The 25,760-nt window shown below is 37.8% G+C and overlaps 1 protein-coding gene across 3 annotated transcripts in view; it reads right to left on the bottom strand.

Annotated features, from left to right (window-relative positions):
- The window catches only part of Smad4 (SMAD family member 4), a 51,109-nt gene that overhangs the window by 5,696 nt on the left and 19,653 nt on the right, over positions 1-25,760 (bottom strand). The window contains exons 4-10 of one of the 3 annotated variants that reach the window (XM_021640762.2): positions 25,408-25,437; positions 16,930-17,142; positions 13,306-13,425; positions 13,098-13,214; positions 11,689-11,739; positions 4,495-4,678; positions 3,308-3,476 (exon numbers count right to left, since the gene is read on the bottom strand). In XM_021640762.2, the coding sequence (XP_021496437.1) occupies positions 3,308-3,476; positions 4,495-4,678; positions 11,689-11,739; positions 13,098-13,214; positions 13,306-13,425; positions 16,930-17,142; positions 25,408-25,437 (884 nt within the window). The remainder of the gene's footprint in view (positions 1-3,307; positions 3,477-4,494; positions 4,679-11,688; positions 11,740-13,097; positions 13,215-13,305; positions 13,426-16,929; positions 17,143-25,407; positions 25,438-25,760) is intronic. The other 2 variants (XM_060377061.1, XM_060377062.1) reach the window with 2 other exon arrangements.

Genomic DNA, 25,760 nt, shown 5'->3' with positions numbered 1-25,760 from the left:
GGTTATGGAGAGGACAGGAACCCCACAAGGAGAGCAACAGGCCACAGAAGATGACAATGCAGCCACTCCGGATGTGATCTGATAGACTAAGATCAGAAGGAAGGAGAGGAGGACCTCGCTTATCAGTGGACTTGGGGAGGGGCATGCGTGAAGAAGGGGGAGGGAAGGTGGGATTGGGAGGGGAGGAGGGAGGGGCTTACAGGGGGATACAAAGTGAATAAAGTGTAAAATAAGAAGAAGAAGAAGAAGAAAGAAATATGTTAAAAGCCTACAAAATGCAGATGTTGGGAATCAGTTAAACTTAACGGGTTTATAACACTTTGCAACCTGGCTGCACGTAAACAACTTTTAGACCCGCCTGCCTCTGCCTCCCAGAGTGTTGGGATTGCAGGCGCGCACCGCCAGGCGTGGCAACAACTTTTTGCTTTAAAAGCATCTTCGGTCTCTTTCTCCTAATACATGCATGCTCAAAACAAACCTATCAGTATTAGAGAAATGCAAATAAAAACTGCATTGAAATTCCACTTCATATCCACTAATGTTGATGGAAAATAAATAACTGAAAACTTCACACACTAGTGGGACTATATATATATGGTTTAGTAAAAGTGGTCTAGTTGATCGTCCTAGTTAGGTTCCTGTTGCTGTGATGAAACACCACGAACAAAAGCAACTGGGGACAGAGGGTTTATTTCACTCACAGTTCTGTACCAAAAGTCCACATCAAAAGCAGTAAAGGCAAGAACTCAAGCAGGCAGGAACCCGGGGGCAGGAGCTGATGCAAAGGCCGTGGAGGGGTGCTGCTTACTGGCTTGTTCCCTATGGCTTGCTTAGCCTGCCTTATTAGAGAACCCAGGACACCATACCTGGGATGCTATCAACCACAATGGGCTGGGCCCTCCCTTACCAATTACTAATTAAGAAAGTGTCCTACAGGTCCTATAGCCAGATCATATAGACACATTTTCCTCAACTGAGTCGTCCCTCAATTGAGAGGAGGAGTCTAACTTACATTACACTGACATAAAAGTAGCCAGCACACAGATCTTAAAAAACTAACTAAATAAATAAATTACTTTTAAAATCTTAGACAGTTAGCAGGACAAAATAGGCTACTCTCTTAATGCCAAACATTCTGTCCCACATCCACTGAAAAAATATGTGATTACCATAAAAATCTGTCTACACAGTGAAATACCAAAAATATTTACCAAAACTTAAAAACAAAACAAACAAAAATCTATCAACTGGTAATACAAAAAAAAGAAAGAAAACCTCATAGCAGACAGCTGAGACTGAAGACAGTTACCAGGAGGAAACTTTGTAACATAAGAGGGTAAAGACAGAAGGGATAACAGTTAAGTTTTCAAGGCTACAACTAGGCATCTGCCAATGAACAAAGTACTAGCAAAATAGTTTGACAGTCAGTCAGTTCAGATATGCCCTTAGGGTATCCACCCCATAGCAAAGGTATCAGAGAAACAAACTCAAGAAAATTCAATTCTGTGCATACCCAGAGGTGGGAACTAAACTTCCCCAAAAGACAAAGTCTCCCTATCTCCTAGTTATAAAATTTGGTTCTGAAATATAGATTCCAGTGGCAGGCAAAGCTGCCCTATGGAAAAAAGTAATGACAGGAAAAAAAACTCAAGTTAAAAAAAAAAGTAATTCTTTCAAAACAAATTTGCCAACCAAATAAAACAAAGCACAGGTCTTATAAATCCAATGCCACCTCCAGATTAGACAAAACCTTGGTACAGTTCTAGAATCCCATTAAACTGAGTGTAATGTCTTCCACTTGTAATCCCAGGACTCAGGCCAGTGCAGTTCAAGATCAACCTCAGCTACTAACAAGTGCAATGCCAACTTTGCACTTTGAACGTCTGCCTCAAAGCAAAAACAAATATAGTAATACAAATGACAGCATAGAAAAATTCCTTGTAGAAAAGTTATAAGCTGCAAAAAAAATGCTAACGGAATATTCTATGAGCAAACAACACAGTGATGCAACTGTTAGCAACTACTCCACACCAAAATTAATAAGTGCGTCAGGTGTGGAGAGAACAATCGGTAAAACCAGTTTGTCAAGCTCCATATGTACATAGAGCTGTCATTTTCTCTATACTTGGTATGTTTCTAAGCTTCACAGAAAGAGCCAGATAGTGGTTCATATGTGTACTCAGGAGTTCAAGACCAGGCAGGGCTACATAGTGAAATACTGTCTCCAAAAAAACCTTAAGCCACAGGCAGCCTTTAACTGAACTGTAACTGAAATGTTACGGTGCATTTGCAACTATGAAGCAATTCCATTTCTGTGTACAGGGTTGGCTACATTATCTGTATCTGAAGCATTTCCTAGAAGGAAGTGGTAACATTTATACTCAGTTCTACCACTGATGGCTGAAAAATCTGAAATTGAAAATATATCTAAAGTCATTGCACCTATTTTTCTCTTTTCCAGAGAAGTATACATTAAACATAACATTGAAGTGTACTGAATATGTAACAATCAATAAAAAGTGTCTCTGGTTTCTCAGCATCTGAATTTGCAGTTTTATGAAGGGCTGAAGACATAGCTCAGTGGTAGAGTACATGCCTAACACTGAAAGAAAAGATTCCAACTCTTAAAAAATAGTAACTGTCTTCCATAAACTCTTTTTTGATGTTGATTTTTGGGGTTTTGTTTGTTTTTTCGAGACAGGGTTTTTCTGTGTAGCCTTGGCTATCCTGAACTCACTTGGTAGACCAGGCTGGCCTCAAACTCACAGAGGCCTACTTCTGCCTGCTGAGTGCTGAGATTACAGGTGTGAGGCACCACACCCGGCCACCCACAGACTCTTAAATACCAGCTAAAATGAAATCCTCCTTTGATTTTTTTCACCAATTTCATGTTACAGAATACAAGTTTGGAGATGTCAGTCATGTTTTCACAAATCTATGTATCACTCTCAACAACTTCACAAATCTGAAAACACTACGAAATAAAAGTAACCATAAAACTAGACAGCTGCTTACAGCAATAAACAAATCCCCATGCATATTTTGTTGTGGTGGTGCTTGCTTGTTTAGATAGCGTATCATTATGCAGCTGAGGCTGGCTGAAAACTCACAAAGCTCAGAATGGCTTTGAACTCACAATTCTCCTGCCTCTTCCTACTGAATGTTCCTATTACAAGACTGTCTCACTACCTCTGGCCAAAAACTATCAACCTAAGACAAGTTTCCACTCCCCTCACCTCCACTTCCAGGTTTCAAGCAACAAAGAGGATTTTTAAGTCTAAAATATTTACACAGAAATGCAGCTGACCTTTATATATGCGCTTGGGTAGATCTTGTGAACGGCGTCACCAGGTGCTCGTCCAGCTTCTCTGTCCAGATAATAGCTCTGTACAAAGACTGCATGGTCACTAAGGCACCTGACCCAAACATCACCTTCGCCTTTACACTCCAACTGCACACCTTTGCCTATGTGCAACCTTAGGAAGGAAAGACAGAATCATATAGCATCTTAGTTATAATAAGTTTTATTTCAGGTGCATAGCAATAAGAAAGAATAAAAATATAATACAATACCTAAAAGATAGCCATTGTTAACATCTTTTATATTTCCTTCTTTCTTTTCCTTTTTGTATATAACAAATAAATATATTAGTTTCTATATAACAGATATAATACTATATTAGAAGCAAACAAATTTCATTTAACTCTCCCAATGTGGTAAATTCTATACTTTTAAAAAAGATTTTTTGTTTTTTGTTTTGTTTTTCAAGATAAGGTTTCTCTGTGTAATAGGTCTGGCTGACCTGGACTTGCTCTGTAGACCAGGCTGGCCTCAAACTCACAGAGATCTGCCTGCCTCTGCCGCCCAAGTACTGGGATTAAAAACGTGTACCACCATGCCCGGCTAAGAGATTTTATTTTTATTTCTGTGTGTGTGTGTGTGTGTGTGTGTGTGTGTGTGGCTGTGTGTTTGGAGGGGTGCCCATGAAGGTCAGAAGTTGGCATCAGATCTCATGGAGCTACAGTTACAGGCAGGTAAGGGGACTGGAAACTGAACTCCACTCCTCTAGAAGCATAACCAAAGTTTTTAAGGACTGAGCCATCTCTCCAGCCCCATATCATTTCTATTTTTTATAACGAAACTGAGACTTATCTGCTATACTGCCCAAATTACCAGCTATTTAAAATACATTTAAAATTCAGCTATTTAATCACATGAGCTATATATATTTTAAGTTTTCAAAAGCCACACGTAGCTAATGACTACTGAATGGAATAGCACAGACAGAAATCATAGCTATATAAAACAAAGAAAACTTGCTGTTTTTTGTAACTCCATATTTAGCAAATACCTACAATTAAAATGGAGTGCTTACAAGTTCTAAATATTGAAAATGACCTTTCTTCCTTTATATTTAAGACTCATACATAGAAAAACAATAATCTTGAATAAAAGTTAATGTACTATTCCTTTTCTTAAATCTCTAAGCATACCTTGCTCTCTCAATAGCTTCTGTCCTGTGGACATTGGAGAGTTGACCCAAGCAAAAGCGATCTCCTCCAGAAGGATCCACGTATCCATCCACAGTTACAATAGGGCAGCTTGAAGGAACCTTAAATGTTTCTCCTACCTGAACATCCATTTCAAAGTAAGCAATGGAACACCAATACTCAGGAGCTACAGAAAGTAAAGGAAAAAGAACACTCATCTACAAAACAGATACTGGACTGGGAGGTACTTGCACCCTACTACACAAAGAAGGGATGAAGGGGTCGTGAAGCACACAAAAGAACTGTACTAAGTAGTGCTTTCTACATCTTTTTACAGTACTTGACACTCTAAAGACCAAGTGAACTGGGAATTTAAAGAACTCAAGAAATCAGACTTTATCCAGATAATGGTGGCACAAGCCTTTAATTCTAGCACTTGGTGCAGAAGCAGAACCAGAGGCAGAGGCAGGCACATTTCTGTGAGTTAAGCCAAGTCTACAGAGTGAATTCCAGGACAGCCAGGGCTACCCAGAAAAAAAACTCTGTCCCGAAAAACAAAATAAACAATTAGATTAAAACAGACAGACATACAGACTAATGGGGCTCTAAAATAAACTGTTCTATTATGGTACATAGTTCATCTGACTGCACATCTGTTTTGTTGTCTGAATTTTCAATTTTAAAAAGTACACTAACCCTAAGACAGTCAATGGTATGTTTTTACAGACCCCTAATGAGGAGAAAGTACCTAAATCAGCAAACATATTCCCACTTATACCTACACTTACAGTTATGCACAGTTATTTTTCACAGATTATTAACTGTCTCTCAAAAATCAAAGGTCATTTTGTATGTACATCCCATATGTATATATATCCCACACACAGCAAAGTGTATTTTTAGTATATTTTAGTGAGTGAACTAGTACAATTTTAGCTCTAAGCACATACTTTAAGTATATTCATTTAAATATTATTTATTTTAAATGATTAGCACAGGGTGGGAAGAAAAGACAATGCCTGGGTTAGACTGCAAATACAAACAATGAATTATTTCTGATTTTATTTGCATTCATTATTAAAGAGTTTATATACATGTAATCTTCTTGGTTTTCCTTTTATAATTTATTTAACAGATACATACAGAATTTTTGGTAGTATATGCAAAGCAGTCAAACAAGAGTTTACAGTCTCTCAGAGAGATACCTAAAGCAGGTAGAAGCAAATGAGCAAATGAACATGAAATGCAAATCATGGCAACATTGAAAAGAGAAGAGGAAGAGAAAGGCAGGTAGTAGAGGAAAGGGGAGAACCATTACAGAACAGAACAACACTTCAGCCTAGGAAGTTGAAGGACATTCTATCAAAAACTCAAGACCTAAATGAAAAGCCCTGTATTGGCCCCAGAGGAAGAACTTTTGAGAGATGAGGAAAGAATAACAGTTGTGTCTGCAAAATTGTTTGTATCACAATGTGTTATAAAGTCTGTATAATCTGAATCAAAACTTTCAACAATCTGAAACAATATTTAAAAAGAATTTAAAAAAAAACAAGCCTAAATGTCAAGTCTCCCCCAAAGTGAAGTATTGACACTTAAAGCTTAAAAGGAAATGATGTAAATATAATACCAATGGATGAATTTCCCAAAAGGAAAATTCAATTGAGCCATGAGTAGTAGTTGTACACCTTTAACCCCAACATTCCAGAGGCAAAAGCAGATGAATCTCTATAAGCTCAAGACCAGCCTAGTCTACATAGTGAGTTCCAAGACAGTGAGGGTTATGTAGAGAAGCTCTATCTCCAAAAACAAAAGAAAAAGGAAAATTTAATTATAAAAAACAAACAAACAAACAAAAAAACCAAACTAAACATTTTACAGGGTGATGGTTAATACTGTCAACAGGCTACCATTACCATGGAGACAAAGCTCTAAGAATGTGAAGGCTTCTATACTGGGTTAGCTAAGGTGGAAAGAACAGTCTAAATGTGAATGGTGTCAAGGTATAGGCTGCCCCTTTGGCTGAATAAACGGTTGAAGAGGACAGAGCACAGGACTGATTTCTCTCTGTAGATGCAATATGCCCAAACTCCTAACCCTCCTGCCACAATGACATCCAACCATGATGACTTATACCCTCCTGAGCTGGAATTAAACCTTCCTTTCTCATACAACACATTTTCTCTCAGCAACAAATGAAACAGAAACAGTACCGAGAAATGGGGCCATTGCTGTGATACACTTGACCACATGGTTCTTAAGCCTCGGCAACTAAGAGAAATGCGGAAGTCTGGAACTCTGATCTAGAAAAGCCCTAGAATGCTGTAAATAGAGCTTAGAAGTCGTCTGGTATGAATATGGAAGAGCAGAATGCCAAGTAAAATGCAGGCAGTGGAGGCTAGACACTCTATTCAGAACTGGCTAGAGGCTATTATTATATTATTATTGCCTAACTACACTCTGGTTGGATTCAACCTCTGTTCTGCAAACTTTAGTGAGGCCAAAATTAAAAGCATGGGCTCATGTGCTTGGTGGATGAAGTAAGTCTCAGAAAAGAACATCAGTCTATGTCACAGTTACTGTTCACACCTCTCAAACAGATCCATAGTAAAAGAAAAAGAGCAAAACATGGAAAAGAAAAGTAAGAAAAGCATGCAGCTGGTCAACAACAAAAAACAACATGAGCTTAAAGTTACAGACAAGTAACAGCAGTAGTAAATAGTACAGAGATTAACCACCATTACCTCTCTGCAATAGTAAACTATATTCTCCAACTATGAGCCAAAAGGAATCTTTTCTTCCTTCACTTGCTTTCTTTAGGTATTGTCATGGCAACAGAGAAGCAACTAATTCGTAGAAGCACATAACTGCTTTGCAAAACTCTTTCAAGCAACAGAGCAATGTCCCATGACTCAAAAGGTTTGAATACTTTGTAACACCAATCCAATCAATTCACTGCAATTTTGTGTGTGTGTGTGAGAGAGAGAGAGAGAGAGAGACAGACAGACAGACAGACAGACAGAGAGACAGAGACAGGGTCTCTCTGTGCAGCCATGGCTGTCCTGGGACTCTTTGTAGACCAGACTGGCCTCAAAGTCAAGAGATCTGCTTACCTCTGCCTTCTGAGTACTGAGATTAAAGATATACACCACCCAGCTGCAAATATAATTTCTTTAAATATACTTGTTTAGAACACATAAAAAAATCTAAATGATTGCTTAAACAATTGTCATTATCTTTTTTAGTAAAAATCTTTTAAAAAATTATTTTAATTTCACGAATGTCTGTTTGCATGTATGTATGTATACCACAGGTATGTAGAGCCCAAAGAGGCCAGAAGCAAAAAAGCACCAGATCCCCTGGAACTACATATAAGTGGTGTAAGCTTTACATGGGTTCTGAGAATCAAACCGAGATTCTTCAAAGAGTAGCCTCTGCTCTCAACTGCTGAACCATCTCTCTAGCCCATATAAGAAAAATCTTTAATGAAGATATACTATGTTATGAACAATAATAATCAGCAAACAAGCAGCAGATATACTGACTGAAACTAAAATTGAGGCAATTTTTAAATTACCCAATTTTCTATCAGTAATAAAAACTAATATCACTTACAAGATCTTTGAGTAGAGAGTATAAAAATTTAGTTATAAAATAAATACAAGGATGGGGTGGCTTCCAACTGCAATATATTTCTCAGTTTCTACTGAAGGCTAAAGCTTTACTATAGGTGAGAGTCAACTCAAAGAAGAAAAAGAAGTTTTGTAGCCTTCATGTTTAAGAAAAGTAAACTTTTATCATTATCAAATGAAATACCTGCAAACACATTAAACTTTTCATTACTTCTTCCCACCAAGGTCCCCTCTGCCTAGTTTCCCCAGACACCACACGGCAGCAATGCTTGCCTGCAACCTTACGCAGGGTAGTGCACTGACCTGCTGAGAGTTGAAGAGTTTTAATCAGTTAGGAACGAAGAGGAAATTGTACTGGCTTACACCATAGACCAGTAATTGAAACCCAAGCCTTAAGAAGGTGAAAGGGAGGGCTTTGTCATTCTCAGCGGTCAGAAGGGAGGGTTTATTTTAAAACTATGGGAAGCTAACAGAAAATATGCCCTAAGCTTTCTTGCATATATCTTTGCTATTTTGCCTCAAGGACCAAACATACATAAATGACAGACATCTCTGCAGCCTTTTAGGACCAGCATGAACAAGAAGCTGGTATTATTCAATGCAAAGAAAGCTTCTGTAAATGGCAGCTCAGCTGAACTTGGGCATGAACATGGTAGATGAAGGGTTTTGCTCCTAGGTTAACAAAGGGAACTCCATGAAGTGCATGGGCAGCATATCACAACAGCCAAAAAAAAAAAAAAAAAACAAGCTTTAAAAGAAGACCTCAATCATCTGATTTTGGAGGTTGTTTTGGATTAGGTTTTACTATGTAAGAACTCAGCTAAGTAGTGTTTATAAAAGGGAAGTGGATTGTAAAGTATAGGTTTCACAAATATTGTTCAGTTGTAGTAAAAAATGTTTCTCTCCAAAGTATTAACTGTAATTTCTAAAATAAAAGTAAGGTAGTAACAATCTAAATAGACACCTAATAGACTTACTTAATTACTCTTTTTATTACTTGACCTGAATTTGACACCCTATACATCTGTTATGAGCATAAGAAAGTATTCCTGGAACACACCTGAGTTGGTAAAGTTTGTGTTTGAACACAAGCAACTTCAAAGATATTGAAGAAAACAATATAGTTAGAATGACGGAGCTTTTAAAGAAAATTGAGGTAGGGCACTGAGAGTACACACTTTTAATCGAAGCATGCTAGAGGCAGAGGCAGGTGGATCTCTGTGAATTTGAGGTCAGCCTGGTCTAAATAATAAATTCCAGAATAGGCAGGGCTATATGTGGGAACAAGAATAATTAACTGGTTTCTATTTGTTCAATAAGGAAAGTGGATGTGTACACTATTGTATGTGTACAGCTATTGTGTTGAGTATGGCTGGCATCAAGTAACAAGGACACAGAAACAGGTGGTGTATGACTCTAGCATTCAACATGGTCTCAAATGTTTCTTGCCTCCTGATTCTAACATCTTTGTATATCTCTTTGTCTTGGGGTTTCTAATGCTGTGATAACACACCATGCCCAAAAACAACGTGAGAGGAAAACAGAATTTATTTCCTCTTACAAGTCTCGAGTCACAACCAATCTGCTGAAGAAAGGAAGCTAGCTGAAGTCAGGCGCTGAAGCAGAGCTCATGGAGAAACACTGCTAAGTGGCTTACTCCTCTTACAGCACCAGGACCAGCAGCCCAGGGATGGCACTGCTCATAGAGAGCTGGGCCTTCGTGTCCGTCATCAACAAGACGAGTTCTAAACTACTGACTTCTTTAAAAGTGTAATTGCAGAACTAAGCCTTTCCTGCAAACAGCTGGACAAAAATCTCTTTCAGGATGCATTCACCATTAAGCCACTTCTGTGTTCCACTGAAAGAGAGATACAGGCTGCTACAGATGTATCCTCATGCAGTCAATACTATTCTCTAAATAGTAGGGGCTATTCGGCCTCATCATCCATTCTACTGTGAGAAGAATGAAGAAAATTTAAATGACATTATCTACTCCCACTGTACATTCCATTCAGTATTAGGTCTTTCTTCAGAACAGGATCATCCTTATTCCTGCAGACTATCTCCTACTAACACGAAGTCCTATCAGGCACACAAACCAGTACTGACTCTCAAGAATGTTGCCTTGGAGCCAGCAAGACTTCTCATTCCTGCACCTCTGCATTTCCCCCTTACAATCTATTTATCCAAACATAAATTAAGATCTTGATACAAATGTTTCCAAAAATGAAATATACTGCATCAAATGTTCATTCAGAGTTACATTTACATTAGTGAGCATCGTGGTGAGCATCGTAAGACTGGTACTGTACTGCTGGTGTCAATAAAGCCATTTTTGTCTCTTGATCTAGGAGTTACATTAATCTCTATATGAGAAAACAAAGAACAAAGATCAAAGAACAAAGATCTTCTATCCAATTACTTTTAAGCAGCTAGAAAAAAAACCTTTGAAATCAGCGTAAGCAACAAAATCCCATTTATACAATTCTTTAGAGCTGTAAGTTATCCTTTAACTTATAGTTAAGGGTCATTGTAGCTACATTTTTAAAGTCTTTATTAGAAATATACAGTTGTTCTTCGTCCACAAAGGGTGATTCTAGAAGAGCTACCAGACACTAAAATCTGAAGATGCTTAAAAGCCTCTTACATAAAATGATGCCGTATTTCCAAATAATATACTAAAAGGCATGTGGAATAAGTTCCACATGGTCTTATATAAAGTACTTGAGTATCTCTAGAACTGGGCATCCTGAGATCAGAACCCTGCAAACACTGGGAGGTAATTAACTCGAAGTGTAGCTTCTAAAGTGAAGAAAATCAGTTATAAAAAACAGAATTAGAAATCTCACGTCAAAGAAAGAAAAAAATCTCACATTCCTGTTGGTTATGTTAGAGGGCCTTCGACATCTCAAGTTTTTAGAGTTTTTCTTTTTTATGGCTTCTATAAATTTAACGCAATGTTTTCTGAATTTCAGTTAAACAGGTGTGCACCTTTCTTATAAAGCATATCTTAAATTATGTTTTTAGCATATATTTAGTAATCTTCTGAAATTTTAATTACATTTGGTGCACGCATGTGAGCACGCACACACGCACGCACACACGCACACACACACGCGCGACACAACATATACTCGGAGGTCAAAGAACAACTTGTGAAGTCTGTCAATCCTACGCTGTGGGCCCTGGGGACAAACTGGGTCTCCACGGACTTGGCAGGAAGCATCTTCATCCACTGAGCCATCTCATTATCTCTTCCCTGGATTTTTAACCTACCGTTTTGAAGTTACTTAAGCTCAGTTCCATTCTGCTGCACATTTATGTATTCAATGCTAAAACCCGGCAATTCTGTATTTAGTATCTGATTTTAAAACATTTTTTTTACCTTTCAAACAATTAAAAATAAATTAGTCTATGTATGACCATCACCTACTCTTAAACTGCTGATTAAGTCACAGCAAATATTACACTCTGTTTAGTTACCCTGTAATAAAATCCACTGGAATACATGTGCCAATTATCATAATGAAAATCTACATACAGAGAATCAATATTGAAATAAACTTACCAGGATGATTGGAAATGGGAGGCTGGAATGCAAGCTCATTGTGAACTGGCCCTAAAGAAAACATAATAAAAAACCCATTTTATTTATTAAAAGTTTTTCATCACTAAAATTTTAATAAGCCATAAAAATAAGTATCATAAGCCTTAAAACTTCATGTCCAAAAATTTTAAAGCTTTATTTCCTGAATTATTTTTTGTGATATTAACAGCTAACCTTGTAGGGTTATCTGATAAATGCTATTTAACAATTTACAGCTATACATGTAATACTTAATGGAGATCACAAATTAATTATTCATGTAACATAATAGTATAATTTATAATGGAACGTATAATGAATTAAATTGCTAACCTTGCTAAAAATAAGTGCTTATGTTTATTAATACAGGGACATTTATATAATGGAACAGTAGCTATTAAAATTGAAAGTTTATTATTTGTTAACACATTGTGCTAAAAAAAACTCACAAAATTACTACATTCATTTTTTACAATATCACTTTAAGCAGATAAAATTACAACCCTTGAGGCCTAATAAGTTTAAAGAAGTGACCAGTGATCATAGAGCAAAGCAAACCCAATATTGTACACACTGGTCCTGGCAGCCATTAAAAATCACATTCTCTAAGCACATGGAAAGATAGTAGTATAACTGATATGTAACAAAACGCATATAGCATGACCCTCCCCCATATATACATACCACACACACACACCCATTTATATGACTGGAAGGAATTAATTCTAAAAGTGAATTATGCCTGGGTTATAAGATTCTAAGTAGTTGTATTATTTATGCCTTTTGTACTTTCCAATATTTTTGGTACTATTAATCTTAAAATGAGAGGGGAAAAAATTTATATTTATATGATTTATATTTCTGATTTTTTCTTCATCTCTAATACTTGTGATTTTAAAATCAAATGAGCAATGTTCCTATTCTGTCTGGAACTGGACTGTCTGCAGGGTATCCTTCCCAATGACTCCTATATGGAGTATTAATAGATCCAACATCTAAGTACCTATAGTATCTTTGGCATTGACTCTATGGTGAGGGAAGCCTTGAGATCAGAGTACTCAAGGGTTAAGTTGACTGTGGGTGGTACACACACAAGACTTAAAAACACATACAAAGCAAACAAACAAATGGAAACCAATGTGGTGTTGATGAACCGTCAGCAACAGAGAAATGAATGTACTTACTGAACATCAGTATAAAACAAAGGTGTGAAAACTATCTAAAGGAATTGTTTAAAAAAAATACTGAGAAAGTAAAAAGCACTAATCATTTAATAAAATTAAATTGTAAGATGAATAAAAGATGCAAAACCATTTTTTTAAGAAAATAAGAAATCAAAGTCCTAGCTAGAAAAGAAAAAGGCCCTGCTTACAATGAAAACGAGAGCTTACAGTAATGTCCAGGATGGGGCGGCAAAGGCGGGTGGTGCTGAAGATGGCCGTTTTGGTGGTGAGGCAAATTAGGTGTGTATGGTGCAGTCCTACTTCCAGTCCAGGTGGTAGTGCTGTCTAAAAATTAAGGCCCATATGCATTAATTTGCTTTTATAAAGGCTGCCTATTTTTCTCAACTATTTAAAGATGTTAAAAGCATGTACATACTATGATGGTAAGTAGCTGGCTGGCCAGTAAATCCATTCTGCTGCTGTCCTGGCTGAGGCCCTGAAGCTATCTGCAACAGTCCTTCACTATGGCTGCCTGCCAGAATACTGGCCGGCTGACCTAGAGAAACAAGAAGACATTAACATACCACACATATAGATGCAATCTTATGCTGTTATACAAAAATGAAGATCTACTTATGTCTGGTGATATCCATAACTATGTAAGTGGGCCAAAAGGGGAACTCACCCATTGTCTATCAAATAAAAAAGCTAAAAGCGTCCATAAAACCTTCAGAAGTTGTTCAAAAGGTTTCTTAAGTGATTATCTTCCTAACCTTGGTGCCTATTTCCTCACAGATACTCCTCAAATGCTGAGAAATACAGCTACACGCCTAGGCTACCAAAACAACTGTAGAAGCATCAGTGCAACCCTTAGGCACTTTCTCCCAGATCACTGTGGACTTTCCTGGTTTGGATTTCCAAAACCCAGGCAAGAAAATGTTAACAACAGAAAGTTAATTATCATGGCACATACCACGGTGCTGGTAATGGCAAGACAATGGCATTTAACAACAACAAGATGCACAGGAGGCAAGTGTTTAAATGGAATAGGATGGCAAAGATGAGAAACCGAACAAAAAAAACAAAAAACAAAAAATAAAACAAAACAACTAGCTCCACATTGAACCAATACAGCATTTGGTAAAACAACCAACAGAAGCCCTGTCAGTGAATTTTGAAACGTTTTCATAACGTTTTTAAGAGTCAGAATCTCTTCAAGGTCATTATACAGCCAGATTTAGATTAAATTAGTTGCTCCCTCTGTAATACACCAAGAAAATAGTTTCATTTGGCTCCCATATTTTGTGTTCAAAATATGTTTCATGTTTTATTATCTAGCATTTTAAGGTTTAATTTTATAAGTGGGAAAAGCATATTTCTTTAAAGCAAGCAGTAAGCCATGTATATCCAATATAGAAACCACTGAAATATTCTTACTGTTATTTGTCACCAACACCATTTTTCTTTTCTTATAAATGGAGTGCAATCAGATAAAGAAACTTAAAGTCACCACAATCCAATATATCAGGGAAAAGGCAGAGTGGTACGGCTATAATCCCAGCTGGAGGAAAGCTAGGCTAAGCAAGAGAAATTCAAGGCCGGCTCAAAACAAAACAAACAAACAAACAAAACAAGGAACATTTCTCCCTAAATAACACAACTCCTTAAAACTAAGCCCTGCAAAACCACTGCGTCCACCTAGAACAAGTATTACCTTCATAGTGTACAACACATGAAACAATATACAACCAGCTCATGTAAATAGCCTTCCCATTCCTCTATTTGTCTAATTTTTTTTCTTTCAATTCTATCAAAATCTTTTCAGAAATAAGAAAAACAAACTTCAAGTTCTAAAATCTACAATATTAACATTTAATTATAAAATTCTACTTTCTAAGGAAAAATTGGATGTTTCATTCACATCTTTTTCTTCCTGCAGGGAAGGAAAGAAAAAAGTCAAGATGAAGTCACTTTGGAAATTCTTGAACAGAGTTCAATCCCCAGAAAATATAAAACAAATTCATGCCTGGGCTCCAGCGGTGACCTATATATTAAGTGGTGTCATATTTTATTCTTCATTTCCCCCATTCCTGTCAACCACACTCCAAATAAAAACACTGGTAAGCCAGAGTTGCATGCTAGGTGACATGCTGCATACATGTTATCCTGGCATTTCAGAAGCTGAGACAAGGAAATCAGGAGTCCAAAGCTGGCCTGGCTTATGGAGTAAAATCTTGTCTCAACCCCTCTCTGCCCAAAAAGCTATATACATACACATACGTCAAGTGTGCACACAAATTATCTGTGCTAGGATTGTGACCATTGGAAAATGTTGCTTTCAAGTGATGAAATAGACTAAAAAGAAACTGTGAAAACAATTACAGGAGCCGGACCTATTGTTCAGTGGTAAAATTCTTGCCTGTCATGGGTGACACACTGGTCTTGGACAGCCAGCACTTGCGGGGAAAGGTCGGGGGTCAGGGCAAAAGAAACTTCAGAAACAAATTATTAATCCCAAAGATTAGAAGTTGAATGTTGAGTCTAAATTGATACTAACATAAATAATAGTCTCCTGGGGTAACAAAATATCAATTCATATCAATCAATAATCTCTTGCCAATATAGGTTTAAAAACAATGTTCTTAGTAATCAAATGCAATTAACACTATTCATATGATCTATACCTCATTTAAAAATAAGAATAATTAGGAGCTAAGAAGACGTCTCAGTGGATAAAAGCACTTGCCCCTCAAGCATGAGGACCAGAATTCCAAGACCTAGAGTCCACATAAAGGTGGATACAATACTGTACACCTATGTGTCCTCCTAGGAGGTAGACAAGAATCCCCAGAAGCTCACAGACAGCTAGCCTGGCAGCTGCCGCTGCAAACAAGAGACCCTGACTCAAACAAAATGCAAAGAGACCAATAGCAGAGATTGTCCTCCAACTTCTGCATGTATACCACAGCACACACGCCACTCACATATCATAAACATCTCAATTAAACAAGGAAAATACTCTACTTTGCAAAGCAGGAAGCTGTTCAACCTTTGATGTTGCAAATGCAAATAACAATTTAAACAAAACCAGATCCTGCTGTGTTTATTAGGCTCCCAGGACTTAGGCTGGGGGTGTAGCTCAGTGATCCAGGTTAACCTAGCATGGGAGAGGTCCTAATTTCAACTGATAAGATCACAACCAAAACAGAAAAAGAAGAAAAGAGAGAACAGAACACTAACCCTCCTATCATATGGAAGAAAAGGTAACATTTTTACCACAAAAATTCCTTCCAAAGATTGGACTTTAGTTTTATACTAAAACTGATTAAGATACTTGAATGTCTACCGGGGCAATAAATATTAAAGCAAGTCTGTTTAAGAGCCATTTTTCCAAGTAGTCACAATGGGAAACTGAGAAGACTATTATAAAGTTACCTACTCAGATAAAATGGACTATAAAACGCTTCAACTGCATTGACACAAACTTTTGTAAACATCTAGGTTCACAGCTGTTTGTTGGTCCAGTGAGATGGCTCAATACACAAGCTTGGTGACCTGAGTTTGATACCCAGAAACCATGTAGATGGAAGGAAAGAAATGATTCCTCAAAGCTGTCCTTTGACCTTCACAAGCATAATGTGAGCACAGGTGCACACACACATACAATAAAAAAATAAATAAAAATTACTTGTTCACTACTTAAATATTTCTCTAAAATCTATCTGAAAAATATGGGAAACTTCTTTCTTATGCATGGAATAGTAAATGACATGTTAGACCCCAACTTAAGATTATAATCAAAGTTATCACATTTGACTGAGTATCAGTATTAGAAACTTTAAATCACAAGCACTGTTTCCCGCAGAATGACCTCAAACACCAATTTAACCAATGTTTACCTCCAGGCTCAGCGGTATGGCTCAGGTGTGAAAATTCACCTAGCATGCATCAGAGGCCCCATACCATACCCAGCCCCAGAAAGAACACAACAGCCACAAGTCACTGCACTTGAATTCAATGGTCAGAAAAACTTAGAACGACACCTGACTGAAACACTCACTTGTGGAAGCCACAGGAATGTTGGGAAAGTTGGTGGCACTGGTGGCAGTAGACTCTGATGGGGCTAAGAGAGCTGGGGCGCTGTAGGTCTCCGTTGATGCACGATTACTTGGTGGATGTTGGATGGTTTGAATTGAGTGTCCTTCAGTGGGTAAGGATGGCTGTCCCTCAAAGTCATGAACGTATTCATCTTTCACTAACATACTTGGTGGAGCTATGTATTAAAACACACACATTTATATTTTTATATTTTTACAGTTCCACAAAACAATATACAAGTACTATCACAGTATCTAAAAAAGAAAAATCAACCATAGTATAAATAATTCAAATTCAGAATTTTTCATATTCTAGAAAGCATACATTTTATCACCTATCGCTACTTTTGAGATTTTTATCAATTTCACCAATTTGAAAAGACAGTCTTCAGTTTCCTGACAAATAGGTAAAAAACCAAATGCCTAGCAAAATGTTTACTTAGCTGTGAAGACCACTTACTCACGGCAAACTGAGACTGAATACTTAGCTCTGTATTCTGAACTTCACAATGTGAAGATATGTATGAGATTTGAAAGGTATTCAAAGCCAGGACCTAGGATTACAGTTAACATATTATTTGAAATTGCTGTATACTGGAAGTTCCTCTGAAAAGTCAAACTGAAGCCAAATGTATGGTGTTTACCTATACTTCAGCATTCAGAAGGCAGGCCAAGAAGACCCCAAGTCATCAAACTGAAAGTTTCATTTCAGAATTAAAATCTACATAATGATGAGAAGACTCAGTAATTAAAATCTTTCACAGTTTAATGAGCAAATCTAGGGATCAGTTTGCATTCGCTTTTTTTTTTTTTTTTTTTTTTGGTGAAACTGAACTGCATTCCTATCAGTTCTCTGTTTAGAGCCTTTCGTGTGGTCTTGGCCCACTACTTTAGGCTCTGCTGTCTATCTAGTAAAACCATCCTTTAGTCTTTCTAAACTAATACTTGTAGGTATTAGAAACTTTACAACCCAGGGGACCTGATATACATTTGGCCTCAAGGGCACCTGCATACATGTGCACAAACGCACAGCGAGACACAAAAATATACATACAATAAAAATAAATAAATCTCAAAGAAACTTCTATGTGAACCAATACAATAATAAGATGCTTAACACATTATCATGTATCAGTAAAAAGATATAATGTTGTAATAGTGACACAAGTGGTTTGAGAGTAACCAATCAGATGATGATGATGATGATGATGATGATGATAACTGGACTTAAGGCTCACACCATGAGACAGAACCCAACACTGTTAAGGTAGCCAAGAACCTGAGGCTAAATAGCTCATAGGCCCGTTCTGCTAAAGGAACAAAACAACAAAATCCCTTCTAATAGCATACTGCTACCCTCATAGATCAGTGCGCCCCCAGCCCTTATCAGAGAAGCGTCTCTTACAGGAGGTGGGAATTAGCAGAGAGTCACAATAGACAATGTGCAGAATGAGAAACTCTGGAGCTCTCCATGCTAAACAAGAAGTCTTCATCAAAGCTCTCCCGCCAGAGCGCAGGGAACTAAAGAAGAGGCTAAAAGACTGTAAGAGCCAGAGGAGTGGGTGACTCCAAGGAAACAGAATCTTCCAGACACAACAGGACCAATACAAACATGAACCCAGAGACTGACAACACATACGAGATCTGCACAAGTTAAAAAAAAAAAAACAAACAAATTATAGTAATAAGAAAACAAAATCCTGTTCAGAGTATAAGCTGGGTATGGCTATGCTTTCTTAGTTTTTATTCTGGACTTTACTTTGTAAAGATCTTGGCATCTCTATTTAATTCCTGGACATTTCGAGTTTCGTTGACGAAGTGACTAAGATTTTTGCCCACTGGTACAGCTAACACAGAAGGAAGCAGCTGTGCACTTGCTGTTAAGTGCTCTGGATGAGTGTGTGGCCAGCAGAAGAAACAGCTGCCATCTACTTTCCATAGCCTCCTGGGTTCTCTTCTCATGTCAACTACACTTTCTCAAACACAAGCTCGAAATGTGGACTGCTCGGCTCCCCAAATCCCAGCCTACTTTGCAGCAGGTCTTTCTCTGTGTCGGCTACATGTGTGCTCCTTTCTAGACTGCTTGTCCTGCCTGATGTTTACAGTGTAAAGAGAGATCTCCAATGCCACCTGTTACGCTTGATTCTTCCTTTTAGCTCTTTAACGGGCAGAGAAAAAAAACCTAATCACAACCCCTTGACTACCCTTCTGGGACCACATCTTAGCACTGTTTCTGTGAATCACCAACTCAAGGAAGAGAATAAGAACGTCCCAGTGTTGAGTTCAGCCTCCATCAGACACAAGATGTCTCTATCCTTCACCTGCTGAGAAGGAATTCTGCCTCCTGGGAATCAAAGTTCTTGCATACACAACACTGAGGACATCTCTATAGGCAAACTTGAGTGCCGTGCTCAATGCTACTGGAGACACTGCTAATAGACAAACCTGAGAAAACACACTCAAATCACACACCTCAGGAGTCTCTCATGATCATCAAGCCAAAGATACTGAGTCACTCTACAAGCACAGCACACTCAGGCACCAGTCTGATGTGGTCAACCTATGACTCTCCTCAACCTCCAACAGGCTTGACTCACTTGCAGACATGGTGCAATCCATGCGGTAAGATACCAGCAAGCAGAAACACTGTCTCAATACGTTAACCACTTTGTTAGCTGAACTTAAGAGTCAACTTCCTAACAAGGGGCTCCTCCTCCAAAATATCAAAACTATGACAGAAAGGATTAATCAACTTGTCTCTGATGTTGCCCAATTGCTTGCCAAATGAGCATATAAAGGTCATCGTAAGACCTGCAACATCGACACTAGAGCGACATGGAGTCACGACTATAACAGTCCTGTTTATCCTATCTAGATATGAAGAGCCCCAGAGGCTGAAGAGGAAGCCCACTGGGCAACAGGACAGCATTCTCCCCAACACGATCTTAATCCTGGCCTCTTTCAGTCACTTGGCTGGGAACCACAAAGCTTTTCATGAGTTGGTGAGTGCCATTACAGAGAGCAGGAGTTCCAGCAACCTTCAAGAGGCACTGGATAAATCAAAGTAAAGGCTAGCAAAGGGTCCTCAAAACAGGATGCTATCCTGTGCATATCAGAATTCATCACAGTCCTGCTTCAGTCAAGGATATTAAATCCAAGGAAGGAATAGCCCAAGCCTGTCACGCAAGTCTTCGGGCTGTGGCACAGATGATGTCACAAATCCTGAAGATATGGGGATTACAGAATATGAGCCCAGGGTTACATATAAATCAGATGCTGAAGTATGCCTTCTGATATGTGACCACAGTTCTAGATGATGCTAAAATGTAGTCAAGTCATGCCAAGAAAACTACCGTTGATGCAATAATGTGCTATTATTGGCAATACAGTGTTGTGTAGACAGGTCTTTCACTTTTCCTCCTCTGAAAGATTTATTAGATTTTACAAGACAAAGAAATGATGACCATGATAAACTATAATCCACCTGTGATGGATGTTAACAATATATACTTAGTCTTAAATCCATTGTGCTGAAATTAAGCAGTATGCTACATGTTTTCAAGCTGTATTTTAGAATATGGTATGTTAAGTATACTTACTATGCTTTTCAAAGGCTGTTTTCTTTAACAGAACTAGTACTGGTTTTCCATCAATTTTTATGCATAAAAATGAAATGGCCATCATTTCAATGCGTAAAAATAAAATGGCCATCAATTTCAAGAAAGGAAGGAAGGAAGCTATCTAGTTTGTTAGGAACTGCTGCCAACCTACAAATTTTTTTCAATTTAATTTAAAATGCGTATTTCTTGGTAAGAGTGAAAACATCAATTGGGATGAAAGTCTAGAACAGAGTTTTTGATAAGGGAAAAAAAAACAAGTCACAAAACACTATTGTATACTATGGTGATATGCAGGCTGAAGAGATGGCTTACCAGCAAGGATAGACAACCGAGTTTGGGTCCAAAAACTTACATACTAGAGGAAGAAGAGAACAGACGCCAAGTTATCACAGACACACCCAGAGCCACACACAGACATACTCACACACACACAAACGTGTGTAACAGGTTAATAATTACTGCTGCAATAATAATGTGTTAGCGTGGAAAGAAGCACATGACAGGAAGGAGTACTCTGGATTAGCATGGAGAGAGACAGCTCAGATGGAAAGCACATGCAAGTACTTATGGGGATATTAGACAGGAAGTAGCCCAGAAAGGAATGATTAAAGCAAAAGGCATGGGATGTGGGGCTGAGAGGTAATGAGACAGATTAGGGGGTAGTACCTGCCCAGTCCAGGTTAAATAAGGCTTATTTAAAATTCTATCAGGTGTCTGTGTCCTTTATTGATTTGGTAGCAGGTTAATGGACCCAAGTATCCAAGTATCTTCACACACAAAACACATGATGCCCATTCAATGAAATCAATTCACATACTTCTTCCCCAAATGTCTTTCTCTCCAATTTTTAATGCTATTCTTTCCAACTCTCTGACCACTGGCTACAACCAATGAGTCATTAAACAATCTCATATATGACCATTTCTCCTTCATAGCAAAACTACCACCATAAGTTTTGCCCACAGTGAGGATTTTCTTTCACTGGTGTTTTTTGGGGTTATCCTGGATGGTGAAATTCTCTTCCAGGGCACACTTAGAAACTTTTAGACTGTTTATGCACATCTGGAGCTGGTCAACTGTTCCACTTAGTTCATTCTTTTCCTTTGTCACTGTATCTTGAGATACTAGAAATTGTTTATCCACAAGCTTATTTTTGTCCATTGTCAATTTATGCAGAAATGCTAGAAGTAACCAGCCAGCATCATTATTTTCCTTAATATTTCACATATTGTCAAAAGTTTTATATACAGCTAAATCCCCTATTCTACATAGCAAGCACTTTACTTTCTAACCATGGGCTTTGACTGCTCTTCATATGACCAAGGGAGTCTTCAGTAACTGTAGCCACTGGCAATTTCTAAGCATGCTCCAGATACTTAAATTTATCCTAGAACCACAAATCTGTTACTAGTCAGAGTTCTGTTCTTCATGTACATATATACACACATATATATGTATGTAATATACATACATACACACGAACACATATGTGTATATTATGGGTTTACTAGAGTGGCTTACAGGTTGTGATCAAGCTAGTTTAATGATGGCTATCTTCTGGATGAAATACAAGAATTCTGTAGTTGCCCAGTTTACAAGGTTCAGTAAGTTAGCTGGTCTTTGGCATACACTGGAATCCGAAAGAAACAGGCTCAAATATCAGTGAAGGAATGAACTTACCAGGGAGAACAAGAGCAATCAAAGAGCCAAACCTTTCTTCTTCTGTGTTTTTTATAAAATTGTGGCCCAGATTTAAGGTAGTCTCCCAACCTCCACTGACCTGGATTTAAGGTGGATCTTACTACCTCAAGTGACCCAATTAACTAAAAGTCCTTCACAGGTGTGTCTAGTTCTTGGGTTTTCAGTGAATTACAGATGTAGTCAAGCTGACAACTAAGAATAGCCATCACGGATACCAAATTGTAAAATATTTCTTTTCTGGGTTCATATTCAACAAATTCATTTATTGAAAAAAAAAAGGTGTTTTAAGTATCCATGTTCCACAAAGTCTTTAAAAAAAAAAGATAGATATATCAATAAAAACAAAGATGACTCTATAACTTCATAGAGTCTGAATTTTTTATAACACTTTTCTGTTGATTAATATTTTAAAGCAAACCTGACTCTGAGCTGAGCAAGTTCCTTGATCTCTAAGATTCATGTCTCCTACTCAGGAGAAGTAAAGATAATCTCACCTACCACAGAAAAGTAGTTAAATGGACAATGGTACAATATTCACTATGGTGATTTGAAGAGGAATGGCCCCCACAGACTCATATATTTGAATTAGAAAGTGATGCTATGTGAGAGAGATTAGGAGGTGTGGTCTAATTGGAGAAGTGTGTGACTAGGGGTGGGCTTTGGGGTTTCAAAAGCTCAAGTCAGGCCAAATGTCTTTCTCTCTTCATGCTGCCTTTGGATCCAGATGTAGAACTCTCAGTTTACCATGTCTGCCTGCTTGGCACCATGCTCCTCACCATGAGGATAAGGACTAAACTTCTGCAACTATAAGAAAGCCCCAATTAAAGCACTTTATTTTATAAGAATTACTGTGGTCATGGTATCTGTCGGGAGCCGCATTCGCCATTACAAGATGGCGCTGGCTTCCTGTTTCCTGGTTCTTCTTGTCAGTGCTGTATCTTGCAGCAGCGCATGCGCCACAGGATGCTAATATGGATTTGAGTGCTCTCCCTATCAGAGAACACATGCTAATTGGGTATTGTGCGGAGCACCAATTACAGACGAGCACGTAGCCCTGCGGGCTGGCTATTTAAGCAGAGCACTCACAAGGCTTGAGGTCCTTCCCCATCTACCTACAAGAGCTGTATAATAAAGATTCTGCTGGACAAATCTTCGGTTGCCGCGTCATCCTTATCGGCGAAGGCTGCGCGCGACAGTATCTCCTCACAGCAACAGAACACTGACTAAGACACTCATAAGTCACTTAGCTCAGTATCTCACATAGAACAAACATTTAATAACTGTTAGCTTTTTTAGAGGATAATATGAGAGCAGTTTTATATGAGAGGTAAAGAATAAATTCTGCATAGGTGACAAAGAATAAGCTTAAGTCACTGGGCATTCTGTCACTGCTACAAGCAAGCCACTCACCTGATAGCATGCTACTCTCTTGCTAACTTTTTCTTCCCTCCAAAAGACTCTAACTCTGAATGAAAGAAACATGCCACATTTGTCTTAATATCCCTAAACCTTAGCAGAGTAGCAGGCAATAGAAAACTCACTAAATATTTGTAAAATGAATACATGCGTCAGTATGATCAGGGTTTCATGAAAGAGATACTGGAAATGACAACCACAAAAATCCCAGCTGACAAGTAAAGGAAGTGCTTCATTTTTCTCAACTTTTCATTACATGGCCGACTATTATTTCTTTGTCCAATTCAAAAATGAAATGTGAAAGATGTGTTTTCTAAGCAAATAAGCCAGGCAAGACTATCTACAAAACTGCCACTAGGGGGACCCACAAGGCTGGCTATAGCCTTAGTGTCCCTGAAGAAAGAAATCACACAATCCCTACGTGGAACCCTCACAACCACCCCACACTAAAATTCTGAAATTAGCAGTAAAGTTTCTTTGCACCCTAATTCCAGTGAGTAAATGCTTTAGTTCTCAGAAACTATGGATTGGCAATAGTGACAACCTGAAGGATATTTGTTTACAAGAAGTCCTGAGCTGGCAGAGGCAGTGTTTTCAGCAACCCTAAAGCTACCATTCCCAAACCACCATGGCTTCCACTACCAACCAACCATAGTTCTCAAAACCTGTAAGTCAAAATAACATGCCTCCACTATCAAGCACACAGAAGAAAAAAGACTGGAGCAAAACAGCCTTTTCCAAAATTTTAAAGTTTTGTGTTGTCTCTGGCCCACCTCTAAGAGTCTACACATGAAAGAAGTGCCGCATTGCTATTGCCTGCAGAAGAGCTCACAGTTTTAAGATGATGGTGGCTCTATAGCAAAGCATCTCCACCAATTAGTCTTTTCCCCAAAGAGTTTAGTTTGTTAATAAATCTATTAAGTTATTAAAGCCGAAGATTTAAAACTTTCCATTTTTACATATGCCAAAATTCCAAAATTAAAACCAAGTCGATTGTTTCACCTCAAAACATTTTAGCCTTGTTTTGCTAAAATATTTTTCAAAATATTAATATGCATAATTTAAAAACATCATCAATATTATCATTCCTGAATGTAAATTAAGGTGAAATGAAGAAAAACTAGAATAGATATTTTTATAAGATATGGTACACACAATTCCAAATTATCACACATTATGGTTACTGACAATATCTACCTATACCGAATATTTGATTTTCTTTCAAACTGATTTCAATTAAAACCCAGTTAAAACTGAGCATTAATGAGACTTGTGTCCTGGTGCATTCATCCGTCACACTTAAAAAACTTAGTTGGCTCCAGAGTAGTTAACAGCACTGGCTGCTGTTTTAGATGACCCAGGTTCAATTCCTAGCGCTCCAAAAGGAGTAGCTCACAACTGTCTGTAATTCTAATTTTAGGGGACTTGATGCCCCTTCTGGCCTCCATAGGTACCAGGTACACACAATATAGACATATACGCAGGCGAAACACTCAAGAAACATTCAAATGCATAAAATAAACTTAATAAATGCAATTTTAATGTTAAATGCATTCCTCCTCTCCAAAATCTGTATGTTCAGGGTAGCAATTTTTTCTTGCTAGTGTTACTAGCTCCTACACAAACCATTTGTTTATGAGCAAAAGGTAAGACTTGTTAGAAGAAAATTAAAAAAAAAAAAGTTACAAGAAACCAGTTACTTACCATTGCTCTGCAATGTTAATCCTGAGAGATCTTATTTTTTTAAGGGAAAGAAAATAAAACATAAATCATTACCATGAAAATATCTTCCATTACATTTTAAGTTGTAGAACATCAAGCCAGAGATTACAAAACTTCATGAACCATTTCAATTTAAAAGTAGGATAAATGCTGCCTACATATAGTTTAAATTTACAATGTTTCCCATCTTATTTTCAACATGTACAGAGTAGGTAAAGGGTCAATTTTATATACTGTTTAAGAAATCAAAAAGCACAAATTTGATTTAAGCATTTACACTTCACTTAAAATAACTGAATCCTAAGCCAGGCATGTGGTATACACCTTTGATTCCG

Source organism: Meriones unguiculatus, chromosome 2 (assembly GCF_030254825.1).
Source record: "Meriones unguiculatus strain TT.TT164.6M chromosome 2, Bangor_MerUng_6.1, whole genome shotgun sequence".
In the NCBI taxonomy this organism is placed as follows: Eukaryota; Metazoa; Chordata; class Mammalia; order Rodentia; family Muridae; genus Meriones; species Meriones unguiculatus.
Note: the sequence above shows the minus strand (reverse complement) of the source record. Positions and strands in the feature narration are given on the sequence as shown.